Below are 26,454 nucleotides of genomic sequence, written 5' to 3' on the forward strand. Positions count from 1 at the left end.
TTGAACTTTATTTTGTTCATAAGGTTAATTACTGCCAACCGTCCTGTAAAAAAACGGAATCGTCTGGTATTCAGAGAAAATATTACGCGTTTCTTATTGAGGTGAAAAGAAACACAGTTTGTCCCGGACTTCAGCTACAATGAAAAAGGCACAAAGCTGGAGTTACTCTGTGTCTTTGCTGCACAGCTGCCTCTTCTTCTCTCATCCTCTCACCCTCCCTCTCCTGTTTCTACTTCAGTCATGAAACTGATCAATGATCAGCTGATCGGCTTTTCTCTCTTGTTTGTTTATCGCCCACTTTGCGCCAGAAAGAGGAAACCAGCGGATGTCGCGCTAAACAACAGCAGCATGTTTAAGCTTGATCAGCTGTTGTTAGAATTTATTTAATATTACTTTCTAGTATCAGCTGATGTTTGCTGGAGCCACAGCTGTAAAGCTGCTGGTCATGATGTCGGTTTGGTTATGTGATGAGAGGGAAACATGAAGATGAAACCAGGAGATGTCCTTACTGAATCATCAGAGCTGTGATGGAGAAACAGGTTTACCTTTTAGGTGACATGAATGAGTTGAAGGGAAGTTATGAACTGTTTGTGAGAGACAAATAACACCAGGATCCTTTTTTAGGTAGCTGACAGCTGGTAACTGTGCAGGGGCGGATCTAGCAAAGTGTTGCCAGGGGTCCATGTAGGGCATTAAAAGGGAAAGGGGGGCACAAAGAAATACTTTTCTTTCTTATTCTCATTTAAAATGTCTCACTTTTAAAAAAATAATTATCTGAGTCTTACAACAAACGATTGATAGATTGATGCATATATACCATCAGAACAGTGTACATCACTGTCACAACAGTGTTTATTTTCATTCAAAGGCTTTAAGATTTTTCCTATAATGGTGGGTGGGTGTCTAGTCAAAATGCCCGGGACAATTTTTTTTGTCCCAGTCCAGCCCTGTATGCAGCTCATCTGCAGTCTGGTGTTACCTACATCTTCCTATTCAGAAGGCAGAATTTCCGAGTTCTGAGTACAATCGAAAGCACCACGACTGCAGTTTTTGTGTTGGATGTAAAAAGCGAGGATAGAATGGCTAGGATACAATCAGGCGTGGGATTTCTCTCGTGGAAATGTGCACATTATTTTTTCCTTTCTATTGGTAGGTGGCACAGTGCACTGTGGCAAGTAAGCAAGCTAGAAGACTGGCAGAAAACATATCAAATGCTTAAAATGAGAACATGAGTAACATTTTAGAAAGAAAAAATACAGTCATTTTAAATTTGATGACAGCAATGCATCTTGAAGTTGGGACAGAACCAAGTTTAAAGAGTTTATTTGCTCTAAATGCTGTACATACCTTTTAGCATTGATAAAAGGTCTGTGTAACATACCAAATCCATGCTAAACAAACCAGATACCTCCTTAGGTCAAGAGATGCAGGGTCCATGTTTTCCTAAACGAATTTGAAATTTTGATTCATCTGACCACAGTTCTCCATGTTCCCCCAGACCATATTGGATTAGTTTTTCTATGGCAGAGGTTTAACCTGCATTTGTGGATGGTATGGTAAACTCCTTTTACATACTGTGATTTCTGGATAAATATCAGAATCATGTCTGTTTTTTTTAATGCAGTGCTGCCTGATCAGTATCCAAGATTGATTTTCACGTTGTCCCTCGTGCACAGAGATTTCTCCCATGATCTTTTAAGGACATACAGTAATATACTGTAAGTAATAAGACATCCAAATCTTTGCAATTTTACATTGAGGACTATTAAGTAGACACTCTTCCACAATCTGTAGATGCAGCTTTCTGCAGACTGGCGAAGCTCCATTTCACTGTCACGTGACAGAAAAAGCTTGGAGAACACTGCCCGTCTTTACTTCTGAGAAATTCCGCCTGCCTTTTAATATCCAGTCATGTTACTGTGCTGGTGCCAGTTAACCTAATTAGTTGCAAAATGATCTTCAAGCTGTTCTATTTTTAGAAGCTCTTGCTTTCTAAGCCTTTAGAGTTAGTGTTTCCAACTTTTGATATGTATTGCTGCAATCAACTTCAAACAGAGCTAATGTTTTTCACAAAATAGAAAGTGTCTCTTTTTACTGTTTAGCAGCTTGAATCCTGTACCAGACATCAATGGGAGAGCTTTCCCCTCCCAAAAGTCCAGCAACTGCTCTCCTCAGAGTGTCGTTCAATACAGAGGGAATGAACTGGTCCGTAAATAGCACTTTTTACTCTACTTGAGCCGTCAAAGTGCTTTAAACCACCAACTTTACTACCTTCTCAGCCACAGCCACCCCAATAGTTGATGCTACACAATGGTAAATGTGGTCCTCTCCCACTTTGTTATGATGTGTTGTATTATCATCAATTTGAAAACTGCTTTATTGTCTACTCTTCAGTTTGATAGAGTTTCTGTTTTCTATTGTGAATGACTAGGGGTTATGAGATTTTCATGTCGCTCCATTCTTCTCTTAAATTTACATTTTACACAATGTCCCAAATTTTCAAAACTTGGGGTTACATATAAAGATATGATGAAATAATTTCATGGTCTGAAATCAACACCACGAACAGTTTTCAAGGGGGGAGTCAACCATCTGACACCAATCAGGAGGAGCTGCATTTATTTAAGAAAAACAAAACAACGAACTGACACAAGCTGCTACATCCCACATAGCAAAATTGGTATTTCACGGATCTCGCCCACATACTGCAAAGAATGATACAGGTACACATTAGGCTGACCACCAGTGTGTCTGCAACTGGCCCATGGCTGCACACAACTTACACATGACCCACATACTGCAAAGAATGACGGCCCTTTGGTGGCCCAGATCTGGTTTGCCAGAGGTGGCCCCCACATGGGCCAGTTGCAGACACACTGGTGGTCCTGTGCTGGCCCAGAACAGTTTCAGCTCTGGCCCCAGATGTCAGCCTAATGTGTACCTTAATCAAGCCATGTAATAACAACATGTGCCGGAACATAATAGTGCAAAAGTAACATGACGAAACTCTGTTGAGACAGTGAATGGCCTGATTCTTATATAGCACTTTTCTACTCTCCCGGATTACTCAAAGTGCTCTATACAACATGCCACATTCACCCACTTTCTCTGAACCGAGCGCTTCCTAACTGCATTCATTCACACTCTTGACATGCCGACTGGAGGAGCCAGGGGTCGAACCACTAACCTTCCAATCAGTAGGTGACCTGCTCTACTTCCTGAGCTACAGCCACCCGGTGGTGACCATGAGTAAACCATCACTAGGTTTTGGATAAAGTGTAAACGCACAAACCTGTCAAACCTGCAATTGAAACGTTGGCTACCATAGCAGTATAGTATTGCAACAAGGCATTTGGGTCCTCTAACTAAAATAGGAAAATAGGAACATGAATAGTGCCATCACTGCCAGACCTGGCCCACATCTGGTTGACATACACCCTGCCATGACACCAGTCAGTAAGAAGTGCCAGCTTGATGCCGGATCCGGGCCAGACCTGTTTTTTATGAGCATGCCATCACATAAACAGTGCCATCTACGCCAGGCCTGGCCCATATCTGGATGACATACCACTTACCGTGCCAGAAGTCAGCCAGCAGTGCCGGCTTGACACCAGATCCGGGCCAGACCTGCCTGCTATGTGGGAAAGCTCCACTTTAGTTTAAAATAATTCTTGTATCATGCATCCAGTGAGAAGTGTCATAATTTTAAGTGGAACATAAGTGAAGACCTGCATTCAGTACAGATTTCAAGTGTAGAGATGAAGTAATATTTAATAGTATTTACCAGTAATATTGAGAAGGCGTGGCAGGAAGCGATTCCAGAATGCGCACATCTGGTTTCGCAAACCTTTGTGAATCTTGAGTGATTCGGTGTTGAGGCCAACGTGTTTTTGTTCGCTGACGGTAAACACAGGCCAGCGTTTCCCTCTATCTCCCTGCACGTCATTGGGATTTCTGATACAGACAGAACAAGAAAGGATATTACAATTACAACTAAATCAAACGAAAAAGCAGTAAAATGATCTCCAAACTAACTGTTAGATTCACAACAATTCTGCTTGCAGTCGATGTCGGTACTCGTAGTGCATCACTACTTCATGTTCCATTGCAGCATGGCGCAGAACAAAGCCATTTTTCTCAATGAGAAACATATTCAGATAATCATATCTGAGTTGTTTCAAGCTCAAACATGTAGGTGCTCACTAAGGATCACTAAATTTTATTTCATTTCATTTCATTTTTGTCTGTATTATTGTAGGGTCTACCTTACAATATAAAGCGCCTTGAGGCGACTGTTGTTGTGATACTGATCACTCACTAAAATGCACATGAATTTGTAACTGTTACAGAATGTTTTGTTTTTGCTGACAGTTTATGCTACTATTAAAATAAATTGTAGCTTTCTCAATTCTTTGTAACTGGATACAATTTCAAAAGGAGATCAAATAATTTAATTTCCCCCACTGTGTACCTCACAGTGTTAACATTTACTTATTAAAGCCTTTCCTTTAAGCCAAGTAGCATGAGGGTTAACTGTCAGGAGAAGCTCTCTGTGCCTCCAAATTCATGTCAAGACTCATTAACCTGCAGTCTCACAGGAATTAAAGGGCTGCTTACTCATACAGCTTTTCCTGCATTATTTATTTTGACTGAAAAACATGGCTGCTGAGGTGCATTTGCATAAAAAAGACTGGACGTGGACATAGACCCTGATTCCATAGGTAGTTTTTTTTTGTGGCCTCACCCAGTCCGAGCAAAGTTGGCCCAATATTTCATCATACGTCGGCTTAGCTTCTCCTCATCTCGGGTGTAGTTGAGTCTCTTCACCAGTGGCAGCCCGAAAACAAATTCAATCTCATAGCCATGGATCACCCCCATCCATTCTGGCCAGGCCAGATTGGATGCCCGGTGATCGAAAAGGTAAAGATACATCCCTCCTTAAGAAATAAATGGTGGAAGAAAATGCATGAAAATTACAATTATAAATAATTAATCATCATTATTATTTCATTTTTACTCAGAAACTACAGATATGTTTTAATCTTTTACAAGGACAGTTAAAAAATAAATCATTTTTCCAACTAGAATATTTTACTGATCTATCATCAGAGTATCAACAGTTTCGCTTACATGACAAATGCAGATTAAATTGTTGTAAAGTTGTCCTGCACATTATAGCATATTTTAAACAGCTATCATCTGCATTAAAAAGTGAAAACATGAAATTTAACGCACAGTTTAATTTAAGTATCGTACCAAATTGTTCTATCAACAGAAAGCAGGTCATTCAAACAGTAGCGTGTCTGGGTATGGGATATATATACTTCTAGATCTGTCAGACCACACTGGTACTCGGGTATCCTACCTTGTGAGTTTCCACTGTTCACCCCACCAAAGTTGATGCCACCCACATTAGCCTTGAGGGCATTGTGTTGTGCATAAGAGCGAGCGAAGTGGGCCAGCGGGCAGATGACGTTGTGGTCACCGACAATGTCATCCATGGCATCACGGTTTTTTATCTCATTATTCTCATCCATCCAGTCGGTGTACTGCAGCACCACTGCTTCCAGGCCGATATCATTAGCATGAGGTACGCTCAGCCTAACACCTGGAAGAGTGACACTGAAGTTTTTAACAAGATAGAAGTAAAACTGTGCCGTAATAACCTGAAGCAGAATTAACTTGAATGTTTTGGATGGATTTATACAATTCTCTCTGCTCAGTTACATATATCCATCCAAAAAACAAACATGATTTTGGAGAACTTACTTTCCAGGAAGTCCTCTCTGGAGATCAGACTGTCGTTGTCCTTGCTGAAGCCTGGTGCTCCATACAGCAGGAAGTAGGAGCCTTCATTCTGATTAACGCCGAGGAGAATCTGCGTGTCTTTAAAGTTCCCTGAGTTGAGCATGGCCTCAGGAGTGTCGGGCAGAAACTCGCCATCCACAACAGGCACAAATGAAAATCGGAACAGAGCGGACCATGGCAGAACCTGCATGGATTACAAACCCACATGGGACTGTGAAATAACGCAACATTGAACACCAAGAAGTGCTACTTTCTACTCCAGAACCAAGCTACTCCTTTTGTGTGACTTTTACATACTGGTACTGGGGCTGCAACGATTCGTCAACATGACGTCGTCGATTATAAAGATTTGGCAACGGGGAGATTTAAAAAAATGTGGAAGCATGTAACAGCAAACAAAGTTAAATGCAGACTGTGCAAAGCAGAGCTTTCCTTCCATGACAGCACTGATGCAGTGCACGAGCATTTAAAACGCTGGCACGCTGGAGCTGCGATGTCCAAATGGGTCAGTTTTATGAAGTTAGTGGGTTGTCTGTGAAGGTTCTCAGTCATCCAGGTCATCGTAGTCAAAGGAGCTTGCAAAGAAAAGCGTCTGGACTTCTTTAAGTTGCTTGAAGACGTTTCACCTCTCATCCGAGAAGCTTCTTCAGTTCTGAGGTCAAATGGTGGAGAGTCCCAGATATAAACCTAGTGGGAGAATCCCCCCACAGAGGGACAAGCAACTTAAAGAAGTCCAGACGCTTTTCTTTGCAAGCTCCTTTGACAAGTTAGTGGGTTGCATTGACATGTTGTTTATATGAATGTTTTTACAGTAATGTTTACATTAGCTGTCGGAAACTTCTCAGGATGAAACGTGATAGTAAATCTTTAAATCTCACACTTTAATATTGCAGTAAACCTCTTCCACCTAATGAGAAACTATGATCTATAACCAAATATGTGATGAGCAACGGTCTTTTCTAAATCTGTTTTGTTGGTAAATGATCGTGATGAACATGTTCAGAGTAATTGTGGATTCATGAACTGAATCATCTATAAACTTTGTTAACCCTGTCAGACCCAACCCGTCAAAAAATAGCCAGAAAATTCAGATTTTTTTGAACTGAGATGTTTATTAACCCTTAAAACAAAATCCACAATATTTTTTTTTGCTATATCGTGTTGTGTATGATATATTTTTATTATATATTTTTTGTATCGCATTCGATACGTTGGGCATTTTTGGCAACAATGTTAATTTTAGACAAAAAATAGTTTTGTCCACAACATTTTGAAATTATGGGAAGTACTGATCATGTTGATGTGACAGAGGTCTCAGAAACTTATAGCATTACAGGGTTAACCTGTTATTTTGGACTAGAAAGCAAATTAGTTTCCTATTTGCACATTATTTTGTATTTAAATACTAATAGCACTTTAATTTGTGCAACCAATATTTTTATTTATATGATTTTTATTTTGACAGTCCTATTGAGTCCTTTTAAAAATACATTTGATTATTTTCAAATTCATGTGTTTCATTATTTTAATTTTCTGTGGAACGAGACAGCAGAGTGGGCAGATTTGAGCAGGTGAGGACTGAAGACTAGAACAGGTTTGCCCACAGCACTGTGAGAGTTGTTGAAATAATCGCTGGCTAACTGACTAATGGAAGGAAAATTGGCAGATTGTTCAACTACCAACATAATCTTCAGTTGCAGCCCTGACTGATACAGGTACATACTGGCATGGTCCCTCTGTCCTCGTTAGTCTGACCTCCCATTTCGGTCTTCAGTTACTGAAACACGGCTCCTTATATCCGTGTTTGTGCAACTTGGCTTTGAATGAGAAAAACTTACTAACTACATGCCCTTGGTTGGAGAAGCCCGTGCTGGAGAGCAGTGGGCTGTTTTGTGTTCTTAGGAGCACTCTCCTGAACTGTTTGAGAGAGTCTTGCGTTTGAGTCCGGTCTGATTTTGATCCTTAACAACATATTGTGCACTTAGTAGGAACCACAGGTAATAAACCATGTCATTGCATCACAGAGCCAGTGGTTTGAATTTAAAGAACATCAAACTGAAAATAAGTCTCTCGTCCACGTTGCAAACAACACGATAAGTCAAGCAGAATTTGTGTAAATTACCTGCCACTCATGATCGATAAGTTGCTGTGGACTTTTACTGCGCAGACAGTCTATTATCTCGGTGTCATTGCCTCCGTTGCAACCGACGAACTTTGCCAGCTGTGTAGCACGTCTGCGGGCTTCAGCGGGACTCACTGAGGCCCAGGGGCAGTTGGGGACCCCGCTCTGGAGGATGGCTCTAGTGAAAGTGGGTCGGCTGTCTGGAGACAACAGGTGGAATCCTACTGAAGCTCCGCCAGCACTCTCGCCAAAGATCGTAACCTGTTTCACAGAGAGAACAAACAGAAAACTAAATCAAAACAGGCTCATAATTATTCTAGCATAACAGAGGCTAGGCAAATAAAGCAATAAGAAACACACCTGTTTAGGGTTTCCACCAAAGAAATGGATGTTGTCTTGTACCCACTGCAGCGCCATCCTCTGGTCAAGGAGGCCGACATTGCCAGGAGCCTCGGAGGAGCCATGCAGAGCCAGGAAGCCGAAAGCACCGATCCGGTAGTTCATCGAAACCACAATGACTGTCTCGCTGTGAGCTAGGTAACGACCATCATACACATCCAGAGAAGAAGATCCACTGTAGAAGCCTGGAAACGTGGAATATCACAGCATTAACCTACAATATTAGAGCGTACTACAACAATTCATCACTGTTATTCAAGACGTTTAATGATTAGAATTCCAGCGTAATATCCTCAGTCCTTCTACATAAAAAATAATCTGACAGACGAGGAATTTTCTAATGTAATATATCAGGAACGGCTAACCCAGTGCTCCAATGACAATTGGAGTGATATTCCCAGTATGGTTTGTGAATTCTTAAGTACCTCCACCATAGATCCACACCATGACAGTGAGGTTGTGAGGTCTGGGCGAGGAGGGCACCCAGACATTGAGGTAGAGGCAGTCCTCATTCATGTCTCTGTTAGGATTCCACATCTCACTGCCCTGGAAGCCTGGGAATGCTGTGTCCACATACTGATAGCACGCGTTGGGGTATTCCTTGGCCTCGATCACTCCAGTCCACGGACGTTTGGGTTCTGGAGGACGGAAACGGCGGTTCCCCAGTGGGGGTTCAGCAAAGGGGATGCCCAGAAAAGCAGTTATGTAGCTCTGATCCGGCACCAGCTGGCGGATGCCTCGAACTCGACCGGTACGTGTCTGAACAACCAGGTCTCCCTCGTTCTGGGAGAAGCAGAATGGGATGATGAAAGCCAGGAGGAAGATCGAGGAGAAGAGAAGAACCACAGTGGGCTGCATCTTTGTATGCGAATATGGTCTGTGTATCTGAAGTAGATGTCGTGACTCTTTCATCAGACAAGGATGGCAGGGTATGCTCTGTGTACGCTCAGATCTACAGAGAAGACAGAGAGAGAGTAATGTGATTACAGTACAGGCGAGGACGGAGAACAGGCAGAATCAGGGAGGGAGAGATGAGACGAGAAAAGACAGAAGTATGAAAGTTTCACCAGTGTGGATTTAAGATTGGATAGGACAGACAACCCCGAACAGCCAATAGAATCATATGCAATAAAATAAATAATCATCTCAAGGGTGGATTGAATGCTCTATCTTTAGCAACTAGTGAATCTATGTGAGACTTTCTCAGTGCGTGTGCACGTCCTGGTGTAGTTTATCAGTGTGCAGCATGGCCAGCGTCAATGTGACCTGCTGCGGTTTCTGAGAAAAGACTTATTAAATATTCAACACCGAGACAACAGCAGTCTGACAGAGTCCGAGCTTCACCAGCATAAACAGCTTTTTGTTCTGTTACTGCAGATTAAAAAGCTAATCATTCAAATCTGCTTATGTTTAATAGAGACTAACATTTGCAGGATAAATATGTCTAGGTGGTGAATATCAATTTACTAAGAAGAGTATATCATGTTTTTGGTGAAGGACTGAATGTAATTACACTTAGTTGGTAGCAAACATTAAAATATTTCACAGCTCTAGGATAAGAAGACCTGTAACTGTAATGATGCTGCTTGGGTTTGGTGGGTTTCTGTGCTAATAGGTCGACTAACAGACACAGTTTATTTCAATAAAGAGTAGTCCACATTAGTATGTGAAAAACAAGATGCAGTCATTCAAATCAAGTGTCAGGGAAGTGAGGAGTGACTCGCTTTTGACATGAGGGGGAACTCTTTCACCTCCCCGGATACAGCTGACACACAACAGAATCATAATAAGAATGCAATAAAATAAGATATTTAGGCTACGTCCACACGTGCATTTCAAATGTTAATAACTAAAGACAGAAGCTTGGCTGTTGTGTAGACTCGCAACTTAATAATGAACAAAATGCATACAGCATACATACATTTAATTTTTTACAAATTCAATTTATTCAAAATCGACATTGGGATTTGAGTTGTGAGAGCGTCTGTGTTGAATGTAGAAGCCACGTGCGCCTCTGCCTTTCTAAATGGAGGGACAGTAACTGTGTGTGTGTCAGTGTTTAAAAACTGCAGACAGATTAACAGCAACAGTATTTTGTCTCTGTCCACCATTGTAGAAATTAATCTCATGTAAACAATAACGTGAGCACAGCGTGAGGTCAAAAACGGTGCACGCCTTTGACATTGCGCGACTAAATCTCAGTTTTCCTCGTCCACATGTAAACGCAAAAACTAAGTTTTAAAAATCTCCATTTTCAGTGACCCAAGACGCCGTTTACGTGTGGACGAAAAGATCAAACATAGAAAAATCTGTGTTTTCAAAAATACCCGTGTGCGTGTGGACGTAGCCTTAGAAACAGCTGTTTTATTACAAACTAGTCCACCACCTCTCACTATATGATCTCAGCATATATGTGAATATATGTTGGAACAAAACTTCATTTTCATGTGTCACATTCAACATGTGTCACTTGTACGTGACTTAATGGTCACCAAAATCTGGATTACCAGTAAATGCTGAATGAAAATTTTGAAAAAGCACTACAGGTCTGGCAGAATCCAGAGATTTCAACCATATGAACTTATTTTAACAAGTTTTTATTTATATAGCACTAAATCACAACAAAGGTTTACTCAAGGTGCTAAATGGAACAAAATAAAATATTTAATAATGATAAGTTTATTTGTACACTTAATAAAACCTGCAAACCCTGGACCTGCAAGGAGTGTCATAATAAAGTTAAACATTCACACTCCAATGGGTGTGTCAGAGAGCAACATGAGGTTACGATCATCTCCCAGGATATTCGGCACGCAGACTGGATTGAAACACCAACCTTTCGGGTAGTCGGTGGCCTGCTCTACCACCTGAGGTACAGCCGCTTAATAGCTGGATTAAGCACAGGCATATAAGTGAGTCTCTCCTGAAAGGAGGCTCATGCACCTCAAATTGCTCAAGTCATGACAGAGAGAATCTTTAGCACTGTTATCAGGAACTGGGAACATCATCTCAAAGATAAGAGCAAGCCTCACTCCAGAGCATGTCCAGTGCAATCGTGAGTTCATGACCTGCGAACTCCAGGAAGCTCTGATAAGTCTGCCCAATAATAAGGTCCAGATGGATTTCCAACATAATTCTACAAAGAATTCTGGACGATTCTGGCACCAGTACTCCACAGACCATTGCAGGAAATCAAGGAAAACAGCAGACTACCATCAAATATGAATTCTGCCAACATTAGTCTCCTGCTAAAACCAGCAAACACCCTGTGTTTCCCACGAATGTTGACCATAAAATAATCTGCAAAGCTCTCTCAGAGAGATTAGAGAAGATAACCCCCCTCTTAATTCATCCTGACCAACTGGTTTCATTAAAGGTAGGCCCTCATCAACAAATACACGTAGATTAATTTAATAGACTACTCATCCAGTAAAAAACACAATATTGTCTCTAAATGCAGAAAAAACTCTTTGATAAACTGGTTAAAAATATTAAATAATCCCCCAACAGCTTGTTTCAGAACAAATGACCAAACATCCTCCAGCTTCAGTCTCCAGAGGGCACCAGGCAGCGATGCCCGCTCGCCCCTCACTGTCTGCAGCTTTCATCAAACCAGTAGCAGATGGTCTTGCCAAGAATCAATTATTTATTTTCAATGATGTAAACCATCACCAGACCGGTTAGATCTCTGGAAAGATCTAAACATTCCAGGGTCCACTCGTCTTCTATGTTCAAGACACTCCTAAATACAATTCAAAGTGTTACACAGGTTACTCAAAAGCTAAACTAGCGACAATATTTCCAAACATTGACCCATCGTGTGTTAGATGTAAACAGACTCCAGCTACGTCCCTTCATATGTTTTGGTCCTGTCTGAAAATTGCTCTTTTCTGGTCATCATGTTTTGAAGTCATCTCTAAAGCCTGTGCCTATAGCATCTCGCCTTGGTGGCAATTTTTGGTTGTTTCTCTGGTATAGCGACTTCTGTTTCTGGTCATTGCCTTTTTGTCATTATTAGCGAGACGCCTGATTTTATTTAAAAGCCTACTACTGCTCCATCACATCACCACTGGATAAGGGATGTTATGCAAAATGTCAAGCTGAAAAATCAGATGTACTCTCCACGGATCCATCAGCAAATTCCACACAACATGGGAGCCTCTGTTAACATACGACAACAATCCACCTGGTCTGGAACGGGAACCTTGAATGTTTCTGTCTGTCCTTGAACAGGCCTGTAAAAACTGAGAGGTGCACCCCTGTTTTCTTTTCTCTCTTCTTGTCTTGGTGTTATCTGTCTTTATGATTTGTGGGGATGTGGCTATCTGTAAAATAATACGAATGTTCTGTATGATAATTGGAAAAATACAAGTAAAGTGTTTAAAAGATGTTAAAATTTATCGCTATATGCTGTATTAATAAATCACAGAAAAACCGAAGAGATTATTTGCTGTGAAACCCAAAGATACATTTAATCAGTTTCATCATTTGAAATGCAAATACAAATTGAAAATTTCAAGCAATTAAATACAAATTTAGCAGACAATGACTACATGACACAATAACTATGCACTCTAAACACACTAATCTAAAGACTCACTATTAAAATCACCGTTATTGATTTTGAAGCCACTCCCACAACGTCCCCTTTTTTTCCAGAGCCACCAAATGTTCCCATATAATCTTGTGATTGGCTACTGAGGTGCTTTTTTCCACTGATACGAGAGTGAAGTCATAGTTTCTTCTACTCTGTCCTTAAAAAATATTTTTATGGTTTCTTCCTGCATTGAATGTGACTTCAACACAAATTAGAAAATGGTAGTTTGACTTAAATGAGTAAGTGATATGTGTATCCATCAACTCTAGAGGGTCAACAATGTTATTTTTACTGTAGATTATACAATCTTTTTTTACATTTTTATTCTTTATTGTAGGACAGTAAGTCCTCCTGCAGGATCACGGCTAAAGTCTGTGTTTTCAAACTTACACGTGTTCCTCGTGTCTTTCCAGCTCAGTCACACCAAGTTTCCACTGTGATGGAGGGAAAGTTATTTTCTGTCTCCACACAGACATTTGAAGACCCTCATAGCTAAGCCACAAAGGCTGAGACAGGTGTTTGGTCACACGGCCACTATAAAAAGGCATCAAAGTAAAACCCTAGTAAATGCCACACCGTCTCATGGATTAGTGGGGCTCTGGGTTTATACTAGAAATGCATCTCCTCACAGCTAGAAACTTTAAACATTTGTGAAAATAACATACAGGAGATTGTGGAATTAGAAAGAGGATTTGGGTTTCTAAAGGTCAGAGAACATTAAGTTTAATAAACTCAAAGACTTTTTATTTTGCTTCATATTGCAAAAATGGAAACCTGGCAACCTCTACCGCTCACCCGGGTCAGTTCACCTGGTGCCAAATGACTTGAGCTAACCTAGAGCTTGACATTAAATTTAGCTAGTTTGTCGTATTAATGTTTAATTATTATAAAATTGTGTCAACACATCGTGTACGGTAACAGTTTCAACAAATGCTTTCATTTAAAGTGCTAACAGTGATACAATGGTAGCATTTTGAGCCTCATTTTTTGGTGGTTTCTGTGTAACTGATGCAGTCCTGCACCTTTTACTGCAGGTGACAAGTGAACGGTGACAATGCAAAAATACATTCTTTATACTGAGGAAGAGTGCTCAGAAATAGTATTCATGCACTCAAGTATCGCCCCACTACTCCTCCTGTGTGACAGTTATCCTCTATTCCTTACAGTCTAAGTTTCTGTCTCCAGCCTGACTGGTGTGTCAACTGTGTCCAGCCACTGCAGCACAATTATTCATTTCAATTTTATACATAAAACACCAAAATCACAACAACAGTCACCTCAGGGCACTTTATACTGCAAGGTAAAGGCCCAATAATAATGCAGAGAGAACCCCAACAATCAGTCGATCCCCTCTGAGCAAGAACTTAGTGAGGAGGAAGAAAAGCTCTGAGAAACCAGACCAGACTGCCGTGACCGGTCTGGGGTGAAGGGAGGAAGACAGAACGAAAGACGCAGCGTGGAAGACAGAAAGAGATCAATAATAACTAATGAATAAATGCAGAATGGTGTATAAACACATAGTGAGTGAATAAGAAACACTAGTGCACAGTCCTCTGCAGCCTGGACCTATTGCAGCATCACTAAGGGAGGATTCAGGGTCACCTGATCCAACCCAACTATATGCTTTAGCAAAAAGGGAAGTGTTAAGTATGAAAGTAGAGAGGATGGATGTCTCTCGAATCCCGACTGACAGCTGGTTTCTGCAGAAGAGACTCTGAAAGCTCTGCCTCCCGTTTTACTTTTTAAAACCCAGGAGCCACAAGTAAGACAAGTCTGACAGCAAAGTGCTCTAATGGGGTTATGCGATACTGTGAGTTTTACTAAAGTAAACATAAAACGTGTCAGGGTCACAAGGTTGCGTGTGTTAAGTCAAATTTATTCATATAGCACATTGACCAAGGTGCTGTACATTTAAGATAATCAACAGAGACAAAAACATAGGAAGACATGGCAAAAGTTAGGAAACAAGAATCATAAAATTAGAAGATTTGAGTGAGAAATAAGACCAATACAAGCAGTACCAACTGATTGTGATTTAAAAGCCAAAGAATAAAAGTGGGTTCGTAAGACGGGTTTGAAAGTGTTGGGGAGGTCCTGATGTGAAGGAGCAGTCACAGCAAAGGCTCGGTCTCCTCTGAGCTTTGGTCCGCAGACCTCAGTGATCTTGCAGGAGCGTACCAATTCAACAGATCAGAAAGGTATGAGGGTGCTAACCCGTGCAACGCCTCAAAAACAAATAATAAAATCTTAAAATTAATTCAAAAACTAACTGGCAGCCAGTGTAAGGATGCCAGTATGGGAGATATGTGGTCTCACCTCCCAGTTAGTAACTGTGCTGCAGCGTTTTGGACCAGCTACAGTCGGCTAACTGATGACAGGCTAACACCAGAGTAAAGACTATTACAGAGAGTCGAGGAGAGATGAAATGAAGGCATGAACAGCTCTGTCAAAGTCTCTGAAACAGAGAAATGGCTTCACTTTAGCAAGAAGATGAAAGAAACTGGACTTGATTACAGCATTGATCTGTTTATCAAACATTAGAGTCAAAAATCCCTCCTGGGTTCCTCTTAACATCCTCCAAACAATCTAGCAAACCCTTCAGACGACTCACAGATCTACAAATATTTCAGGTGTAAAAAAATCACCTAACATGAGAGGCTGAATGTTGTGTTTAAAGATAGCAGAAAACTGCAAGAAATCACATTTAAACAGTGTTGGGCAAGTTACTTTGAGTTCTAGTTACTAGTTACTTCTTCAAAAAAAGTAACTGAGTTAGTAACTGAGTTACAAGATTCTAAAAGTAATTAATTACTTGAAAAGTAATTAATTACTTAAAAAGTAACTATTGCGTTACTTTAAAAAAACGTTTAACCCTCTGGGGTCCAGGTTGTAACTGGCCATTTTTAACTACTTTTGATGTTTCCTCCACATTTCACCGTTAAAAATGATTTACTTTGTCTTGTTTGGTACCATCCTTTTCAGCACAACCTCACGTGTCTGAATTTACAGTCATGTTTTCATTTTGACAAACTGTATTAACACAATTGATCTAAAATTAGACAGAAAACATAAAATCCGAGTAGAAAAAGTTCTATTTTTACTGTAACAACCACAAACATGTTTATTGAATCATATTTCATAACTTTAAATGCAAATATAAATTGTCAATTTTAAAACCACATGCACAAGTTTTGCAAACAACAAAGTTATTTGCATCCATTTACCTTTTACCTTGATTTTTTTAAATAACCATTTCAAACTATTTATAGAACAATCATCTGTTCTTCAATGAGATGCCACAAATTATTTGTGCCACTGCAAAAAAATAATTTCTGTCCACTATAAAGGAAACATCACAGCCTGAGACCTGCAGGTCTGACAGCAGCAGGTGTATCACTGCTGTTTCTACCTGGAGACAGCAGTCGCCTCATTGTTCTGACACACAATACAAAACTGTTTGTTGAAAATCTGTAACGCGACCGGACCGCATTTTATTGTTAGTAACTGTAACGCCGTTGTAACAATAGAAATAGTAATTAGTTAGATTACTCGTCACTGAAAAAGGTAACGCCGTTACCTGTAACGCCGTTATTCCCATCACTGCGTTTAAATTGTATTTTAGGCACCCCGCTACAAGCAGACGGTTACAAAAAGAATGTCATTTGTTTCCATTTCTTTAATTGTATCTATGAAAATGATTGATGATAACAGTTCAACAGGCATACAATATTAAAATTAACACAAAATTTGTGGTTTTCAGAGAACTATTAGCTGGAAACATCTCAGCATGCTGTGCAGTATAGAAATGTCCTGACTCCAGCTCTATACCCAGTATGTCGGCTTCAGTGTTCATTGCTTCCTGTAGTTTAACACAGACACAATAGTTTCCTCTAGAATTTGGATGCTAACTAGTAATCGCTGTTTTGTGTCGCTCCTATCACGTACAGAACTTTGGAGTTGTAAGTTTCTTCATCCATTTTCTTAATTATTCGTTCTACTCAGGTTTGTGCAGCTGTCACTGGACAAAACATGGGGCACACCTTGGACTGGTTGCCAGTCCACCACAGGGTAACACATACAGAATGACCAGTTTAGAATCAGAAGATCAAATTAATGTCTTTGAATTGTGGTGGGACGATGGAGTACTAACCCAACCAAGTAACAACTGCGACACAGTGCACACCGTGGACCATCTACCTCCACAACCACATCTGGTTTGTCCACAGATCACAAGGTCTGTAGTACAATTCCTAGCTCCTCCTTTCTACATCCTGAAGCCCAGGTTTTGTCCTACACATCCATCCCACTGTGAGTGTGCATGTGTCAATATTAGATACAAAAAATGAATATGTGCGTGGTCATGTGACTATGATGTGTAGTGCAAAGTGCTTTGAGCGCAGCTCAGTTACTTCCTTTTGTTCCACTGTGGAATTTCAGGAGGACTGAACAATACAGTGAGCTGGGATGATTTTACACCGAAACAGATCAAATATCAATTCTGCAATTATACTCGCTGAAATATCGCTCCACCACATCAGCACCTTGAAATTATTTGTGAAGACCAGAGACGGAAAAAACAAAGATAAAAAAGTGATGGTGGAAAGATTGGTTCCAGTGGGGTGAAGAAGGGTAGAGAAACACAGTGAGAGTGGGGCCAGGCCATGGGCGGGGAGAACGTGTGTCACCTCTCAAATTAGACCGAGGAATTTGTGCATAAGGTTGACAGAAGGATTGGTTTCACTGGGGGTGGGTTCAAGTTATGGCTCATGACTCTCAGGATAAAACACTGGAGGAGGAACCTAATATCAATTAAAATCAATAAATAAATCAGCCCTGATATGATTGAGGAATGCTGAAAATAATTAAATCAATTTATGAAAAAAATATAATCAGACTGAAGAGTCTCCAGTGCACAGATGGAGGACGAGGAGAAAAGATGATAAAAATGAGAAAACAAGCGATTACTCAACCAGTACACTTAGTTATACAGCTCGTGGTGATTGTGCATGTTCATCCTTAGTGTGGTCAGACCAGCGACCAGTCCAGGGTGCAACATCTGTGCTCGACTTATTTTATTTAAAAAGTGATACAAGTATGTCACCAGGTCAGCTCAGAGGAGTTGCAGGGCACTGATTTTTAATCAAATGCCTGTTCCTCGTGTGTACGTCCATCATTTGGTGTTATTTAAGCCACACTTACATGATTGTTGTCCCCACATCTCTACCACCACAGAAACAGGTGCACTGACTTTCCACTTACAATGGTGCATGTATAGAAATGCTCCTATGTGCAACTGTTAGTCATGGCTGTGGCTATTCATAGTGAGTGCACCACTGTTTAAACGCGTAAACACAATCTCATAAGTGTCTTTGCTGTATGAAATCTGACACTTTACTAGTTAGTCAAAGATAATATTCATTTTGCTCTATCGAAGCATATTAGCAACTGTAAACAGGATCTAGATGTTCTGTGGTACATGTGTGGCACTGCAGGGGTGTCACAATACCAGAAATCCAAACTCAGTGCAAACACCCAGTGGCGGTCCTAGCCTGTTTTTATATACTGCAGGAAAAACAAAAAACAATCCTATGATGCAAATTTGCAAAGAAAACAGCATGTGCATCATTTCACTGTGGGAAGTGTTACGAACAGCTGATAGGATCGGCAAAGCGTGTTTCTGGCAAACACTCCCTCTGGCACCCCCCCCCCCCCCCCCACACACACACACACACACACACACACACAAAACACATCAAGGATTATACATTAACATAAAACTGTTGTCGGAACCATACTGAATTTCGCCAGAGACACACACACACACACACACATATCAAGAGAGAGAGAGTATGCATTGTATGCAAAGAGCTACCAAACAGCCATCATAATTCGTCATACAATGAGAACAGGACAAATCAACAACTGACAATGACTAATTAATATTAAAATCTGTAACATAATATTTGGAGTTTAGTCTGTTACTGTTACTATTTTTACCATTTATTTTTGGAGCAACTGTAACCCACATAATTTCCTTAGGGATTAATAAAGTATTCTGATTCTGATAGTTTCAGGATGACCTGCCATTATCCAATGACACATCTGCTTACCTGCATCTTTTGCTCGTTTCTCCTCCTCTTCTTTTCTCTTTTTTCTAAACTGAGGACCTGATGGCTTTGAACTTTTCTTGTCCATCTTCCATTGGTTTTAATTTTGCACTCCAGTATGAACACCCATCCCCCAACTCAGGGATCACCACAACATAATAGACCAACACCTTAGTTCACAGATTCACTTAGTCTAAGGTGTATTTCTGGTAGGGCTGCTCGATTATGGCAAAAATGATAATCACGATTATTTTTCACTGAAATTGAGATCACGATTATTTGACGATATTTATTTAACCCTTTAAGACCTACTATAGAACCAAGTCCACCAGAGCTTATATATTTTTTTTTTTTACATGTTGTAGTGCCATTTGTGGGAGCATTTCAAGTTGCTATACATCAATACAACTGTTATAGCCCATATTTTAATAATATGTATGCATTAAGTCCATAGTAATTACATAAATTGCAAAAAAGTGCAATAAACTACAAAAAAAATAGAAAATCGCTTTTGTTTTGTTTACATATATTTCTACTTGGAGAAATTTAAGAGGTTTATCCCTCAAAACTTTAAATACAATAAAGTTGCAAAAAATAGTTTACAACAACAGGAAATTTAGTTTGAGTGTCTTCATAGTTTTATTTTGGAGATACAGCAATTTTTATATACTGCAGGAAAAACAAAAAACAATCCTATGATGCAAATTTGCAAAGAAAACAGCATGTGCATCATTTCACTGTGGGAAGTGTTACGAACAGCTGATAGGAACGGCAAAGCGTGTTTCTGGAATATTATGTTTTTGTTCCTGCAAGCGCTTTTTATGCAATTTTTGCAAAGCTATATGTGGAACGAAACCGTGACCGAGGACAAGCTGATGGCATAAGATGTAAGTACAACTCCTCCGGTTTCATATGCAAAACAAATTATTGCGCTAGCTTACACGGTTCAGGTTCTACAGGGATTTAAAAATAGTTACGCAAAACGGAGCGTGCTGCTCTGACCGGCTTTAAAGGGTTAACAATGACTTTAAAAAATAATATAAAATAGTGTGCAACACCACTGAAGTTTTTTTTTACCTCTCTTTTCAACCAACGGCAGTCACTCTCCTCTCCAAATAACTTCTGCTTAGCTTTCCGAGCTTCCCTCGGGTCCTCTTAATCAGCGGTCTCCAACCTTTTTTGCGCCACGGACGGTTTATGCCCGACAATATTTTCACGGACCGGCCTTTAAGGTGTCGCGGATAAATGAGGGAGGGGCTAATAATCGGCTCAGTCATTTTTAATGATCGTTGAAAGCCCAGATCGTAATCGTGATTAAAATTCGATTAATTGAGCAGCCCTAATTTCTGGGATTTCACACAACCCAGGATTCAAATCATGAATACATAATTTACAACATTATGAATGAAATGTGCTCTACTTGGAAGCAGCCGGCCCCTCCCCTTTCGACGGGTTGTGTGTGAGACTTTAAATCCTCAAACTGTAAATTATACATTTTAAATTGTTATTGATCCTTTACCACGAGTCCTAAAGTGTATATTTATCTTCTTACTCTTCTTATATTTATTGTTTGTTTACTTGCACTGCTGTAACTGGAGCCTCGTCGTCTCTCTATATACTGGACTGTCTGTAGCGGAGATGACAATAAAGTTTACTTTGACTTCGGCAGCGAGCAGGCGCACCGAGGGCTCTCGCGCTCACTTTTCTCGTATAGAATTTCGAAAAAACATCGGTGCAAATTATAAGTCTGTATCATGTCTGGTGTTTTCGTGTTTGTTGTTTTGTTTTTATTTTGTTTTATTTGGCGAGTTGGTTATTAGACGCTGCTCCAGCCGGTCAGAGAATCCCCCGCCGCCCCGCCCTCTCCTCCCTGTGCCGCAAGCAGCAGGCGCACCTCGCAAACGGAGGGCGCCCTTACTCCCAGCAAATGGGCGATAGAAAACCGATCGGTGCCTCTGCCATTCCCAATATGCGCTGCCTGATGTCGGGGCAGCATGAGTATGAGCAATTTTTTTTTGCTGATGCCTGTGATGCTGCCCCGCACCACGATGCCACCCCAGGCAACCGCCCATGTCGCCCGTATCAAAAACCGCTACTGCAAATCCCCAGGAAAACACTCAATGGTTGATACCATTTTCTGTAGCACAGGGGGGACATTTGACCCCATCCCACAACAACAGAAGTAACGGCAAAGAAGTGACACCTCGGAAAATATCAGTGCGTTATTGTAAAAACAGAAAAGTTCAAGTTGCCTCAACCTGCCCCCCCGTTCACTCTGCTCCACCTCAAGCTGCAGCTCTTCAGCCTACAACTGTCGCCTGCTCCAGATTTCACTCTGTATTTGTTCTGATTAGCTCTCCACACTCTGTTCAGCTCAGCTGCAGCCTCCCCTCTGCTCTGCACAGCTAATGCTCATATGCATGGCAGCTAGGTTAACATTTTTGATAATAGTTTAATATTTCAGTTGAAATGAGAGTTTTACTGAGCTCTGAGTTTAAGTGTTAAGCATGTTAACTACATCAGCTGTCAGGGGGGAGGAGCTCTCTGTCTGCAGCAGTTGTGTGTGAAGTTGTGTGTCAGCTGCAGGAGGCAATGATGAGGCTGTTGGCACTGACACTGTCGCAGGGCTGAACTGAGAGAAGCATCCAAAAATGAAATGACTGTGCAACATCTGTAGGGCCCATGTATCACATGATGCTACCAGTAGTGACACCAACCCTAGCCAACCCCCTCTGCTGCTTAACAGACCAGATCAATAACCCAGCAGTCTGATTGGCCTGATGCTACAGTATGATAACAAATAGTTGTTTTTTCACACATAGAGCAGTTATTAAGATCTATATTACGAATCTTTATACTTTTGCATATATCATAACCATTTAATCGTTTGTGTTTCTCTTCCGTGTCATCTTAAACGTTCACTGCCTGCATGTAACGTAAGGGTCGCCAAAATCTGCATCGTGACACAATTTTGTTCACATGACCACAAAATACAGAGAGAAGGTTCTGAAAAAGCCCTGCAGGCCTGGCAGAAATCGCCTGCTAGTTACATACAAAAATATGACTCTTTATGTCCTAATGTTGTGGTTTTTATGATTAAAAGACATCCCTGCTCCCGAAGATGGCTGCACAGTATCTATCACAGCGTCGTCCCCTCCCGCAGGAAGCTGCATTTTCCTGTCTCCACACTCGGCACACACACGCAGGCTGTACAGGTTACTGGCAAACCCGGTTTTTAATATGTTAACAATAAACAGTAGCGCTTCAAGATAAATGCTACAATGAGAACATAACCCTTCTGCTTAAAAAATAAATATGATATCAAAATACTTCACCAGATGAATATTTATTAAGTGACAGCTATAGGCCTTTTTTGTTCCACAGATAAATGACTTCAAAGAGATTTACGAAAACAAAGCAAGTCACAATGTGCAAAAAATACACAGTATTAGCTCTGATAATAAGTCTAAAAAGGGGTAAAATCATAAAAGTATTATTTTTATTAAATTAAATTACACAAAAGACAAGAATTAGTATTTAACATAGTGCACAAGCATCGTCTGTTGAATACAAAAACTGGAACAACTGGAAATAACGTACTAATAATTATATATTAATAGTTTTATAATAATTCATACATTCAAAATTTAATGATGAGCAAACAAAAGGAAACTAGCAACACGGCTGCACAGCCTGATGCTCCACGAACAAAAGCATGCTCTAAAGTTCAGCTTTGTTTCTACCCCAAAAGTGGGGATAGTGACACTCCACTCAAGTCACCCACTCAAATGAAATATAAATCCACTTGCATTAAATAACTGTCTTTCACAGCAGTGTTTATCTTTCTCACAGCTACCAGAGATAAAGAAATCTTCAGTTTGGTTTAAGCAAGAGTGCAGCCTGAGTACAGTGTAGGTGCTGGGACACGAGCTAGAAACTCACCTTATTATTACCTGTAAAGATTTCTAACTTGAGTGCAAAATAACAGGCTGGAATAATAGGAACAAATTAAAGTGAAAATAATCGTCTTGAATCCTCTATGCTCGCCAAAGCAGCAAAGCAGCAGAGCAACCAGAGTTTGGATCCAGAAATGTGCAGAGCCAGAATCACTTACAGATATTAACTTGTGTGATAAAACTGCACGCACATGCAAGTTTTATTAAATGAACACATTCAGTAAAACCTGCAGCGCTGATTAAACTTTGGCAATCATCCCACTGACATTGTATAAGGACTGAGTGCTGTCTGCTGCCAAAATAGCTTTTACTGTTATGACTTGGAAAAGAAATACATTCAAGCTACCGAGACCTGCAGATACAGAGAGGCAGGAGAAAATGGGTGCTTTGTTTTTAACTGCAGATATCATTCATTAAGGCAGGACTGGCTTGGTTTCAGGCTTTAGTGCTCTCGCTTCTCTTCCACTTTCAATGTGCTGCCGGCACATGTTACCAATCTGAATTATGGATCTATAGATTTTTGCTTAAAGCTGAAAGAAATTCAACTTGTGGAAGCTTCAGTGCATTAGTGCAGGATCAGCCTATCACATCATGTTTATCCAAATCCTCCAGCACGGCCGTTAGCCAAGCAAATCACATTATGCAGAGATCCTGAAAAAGTCATGTAGCCTCTTATAATTTAGCATCACATTGTAAGGAGAAAATGATAACAGGGGGAGTAAATAATCAGCTTCTTATATGAACACAATTTCTAGCAGGCAGCTAGCTTGACTAATTTTACCTCCTAATCGAAACTTCTCATGACTGATTATGGCAATAATATGACGGTCAGTCTGGGCCTCTGTTGGTCACAAGATCAACATCTGTCCCTGTTTAGTTTCTGCCATCATACCACAACCAGTTTTGAATGGGGAGAAACAGCCTTGAAATCTGAAGAAAAACACGAATTTGTTACTGTCAGCATGACTTATAAACTCTTTGGATGTGCATGAAACACCCTGGAAAGAAACTTTAAAACAGTGCATGATTTTTAAACTTAGCCAAGTATTTTAATGCTTAAACCTAAATGAGAACTTACTGTACTTAAATCTAAACAAGTTATTTTTAGTGTGTATTAATAATAATCCATTTAAAAACGTACTAATAGTGTATTACAGAATAATATATGTGAAATGTAAACATCTGTCACATGTATGACCGGAACTGTGGTCTCTGTAGTTGTTCATCAGATAACGGATTAATCTGTGCCCATAAATGCAAATCAACAGATCAGAAGTCGTGACTATTTTCTGAAGCGCACGGAGCCTGTGTTTGACCAGTGCTGCTGTTTCAGCCACTGCTTTGACCACATACGAATCTAATGCTGTCAAATACATTTGCTAAAAGGGAATAAAATTATCAAGCAACAACACTGCCACTGGTTCAAATGTTGTACTGTTAGAAAGGTGTACATTTAATGCAAAGAAAAAGAAGCATTTTGTATCAGCAATTTTCTAAAAACACCATCATACCTGCACAGACGCACCTTTACAGACACGGTTCTGCAAACCAAACAAAGTTACAGTAGAATTTTACTAAAATCTCTTACATATTTGCCACAATATGAGCCCGGATGGTATCCTGCCATGTTTCCCGAGCTCTGTAGTTCTGCTTACAGACACGGGAGCCTTAAAGTGCCAGTATGTAACACTGAGTTTGGCCTGGCGCTCTGCCCGTGCCGGAGAACCGCATCTACAGCGCACAGTCTAACCCGGTACCGGTGTTGTGGAGCAAAAAGAAAAAAGAAAAGGCCTGTAACCATGACCACCTTTGATGTAGCAACGATTAAACGGAATAACGTCAGTCGTGCAACACAAATACTGGTGACTTATTGCTCGAGTTTGAGAGCAGCTTCCTCGGTGTCAGAAATCAAAGACGCACACAGAGCGCAGAAATGCTTCATTGTTATGGTTTTAATATAGCGCTGCCTCTTCGTGTCAGCTGTCAAGTGGCTCGCTGAATAATAATAGCTTCAGTTTTTCGGTCTTACCCGCCTATTCCTTCGAAGAGAACCCGAGGCGACGACTTGGTGCCTGCTTTCTTTCGTTCCTTGCTCTGCCTGGGCAGCGATAATTACCCCGAAGAAAAGCAGAGGCTGTGAAAATGTCGATAGTAGCGCATTAAAGCAGCGGCGAGTTTACGGACACACTCGGTCGGTTAGACCGTAAAGCACTGACAGTAGGGGGAGACTGCTCCTAATAAATACCGCTTGTAAACATGGAGCTGACAGTTACTCTCGCGAGAGCACCTGTAGTGCTTTAAACTACTCCCCGATGAAAAAAACCACATATGGTGCCAAATTAGACACGTCTAAAATAAAGTGTCTGTGCAGAGACCAAAGAACTCGTGGCTACATATCGTACACCATGCATCAAGCTGCAGATTCATGTAAATACTATTTCCTTTTATTTTCGTTAGGTTTTGTTACTCTTTCTGCCTTCACATCACTAAAAACTCAGCAAGGTTGGTTGGCTGCTTGTTTTAGGAAGGACCACCCAGCTTCTGTTTACATGGCGAATGATAAAAGCAGAAAATGATATATACCGTGAACTGAATTTTGTAAATATACACTCAGTTATGCATACCTGTGAAATCTAATGAAATGCAGTGTGAGAGCTCTACCACATATTCTACTGTCACCCACCACATGTTTTTGCCACGTTATAGAAGAAAGATTGAGGCACCTACTGTGGCAGACACGAGGCAACTGAAAAAGCCAGTCATAGTTTGTGTTTTGTCTTTGTCTGTCTATCTACATTCCTGCTTACTGTCCCCAAATGCTTCTTCATATTGATGATCCTTGGCAGTCTGATTGTCTAACATCCGTCAACTATCGATCGATTACATTGATCCCTTTTCTGCCACTGATCCATATTGTGAGGGCAGCGGTCTACGTCGAGACCCAGAGGCCTTCCTTTCTGGGGACGCCACCCTAAAGCTGGTTCTATGGTCGAGCACAGAGAGCACGGTCGTCTGCCTGCAGCGAGCGCTGTTCTCAGAGGGAGGCAGTGTTACAACCGGTCTGTGGCCACTCTTGCTTGTGCTGTTGTCGCTCTGTCAGCCGGCCACAAAGGAGAGCAAAACTATAACACTTGAATTTGAATTTAACCTTATTGTGATCATAAATACATGAAATGTAACGAGAGTAGGTGCCTTCCTTATGGTGATAGTCATTCACACAATACACCATTGCATGTGGCATATAACACTATTGCATGAAAACACACATGTGTGGCATTATTGTACATAATATCAACTATTATATATGGTGCTAGGTGGTGAGTAATGCCCTGATGGCTCTCAGATAGAAACTGTTCTCCAGCCTGGAACAAACTATGATGGGATGTGAGGAATCTTTTAAAATGTGGAGTTCACCAGCTGATGGTCTCCTGGGTATCTTTATTGTAGATGCTCCGCAGTCCTCTT

General features: G+C 40.7%; 1 protein-coding gene across 1 annotated transcript in view; it reads right to left on the reverse strand.

The window, feature by feature from the left end:
* The window catches only part of ache (acetylcholinesterase (Yt blood group)), a 29,567-nt gene extending 4,351 nt beyond the window's left edge, over positions 1-25,216 (reverse strand). Inside the window, exons 1-8 of the mRNA XM_026161342.2 lie at positions 25,019-25,216; positions 8,755-9,281; positions 8,291-8,514; positions 7,931-8,191; positions 5,770-5,992; positions 5,366-5,608; positions 4,745-4,937; positions 3,785-3,954 (exon numbers count right to left, since the gene is read on the reverse strand). Coding sequence (XP_026017127.1) covers positions 3,785-3,954; positions 4,745-4,937; positions 5,366-5,608; positions 5,770-5,992; positions 7,931-8,191; positions 8,291-8,514; positions 8,755-9,241 — 1,801 coding nt within the window. The 5' untranslated portion in view covers positions 9,242-9,281; positions 25,019-25,216. The remainder of the gene's footprint in view (positions 1-3,784; positions 3,955-4,744; positions 4,938-5,365; positions 5,609-5,769; positions 5,993-7,930; positions 8,192-8,290; positions 8,515-8,754; positions 9,282-25,018) is intronic.
* Positions 25,217-26,454: the final 1,238 nt, after the last annotated feature.

This window comes from Astatotilapia calliptera, chromosome 3, assembly GCF_964374335.1.
Source record: "Astatotilapia calliptera chromosome 3, fAstCal68.1, whole genome shotgun sequence".
NCBI classification, from domain to species: Eukaryota; Metazoa; Chordata; class Actinopteri; order Cichliformes; family Cichlidae; genus Astatotilapia; species Astatotilapia calliptera.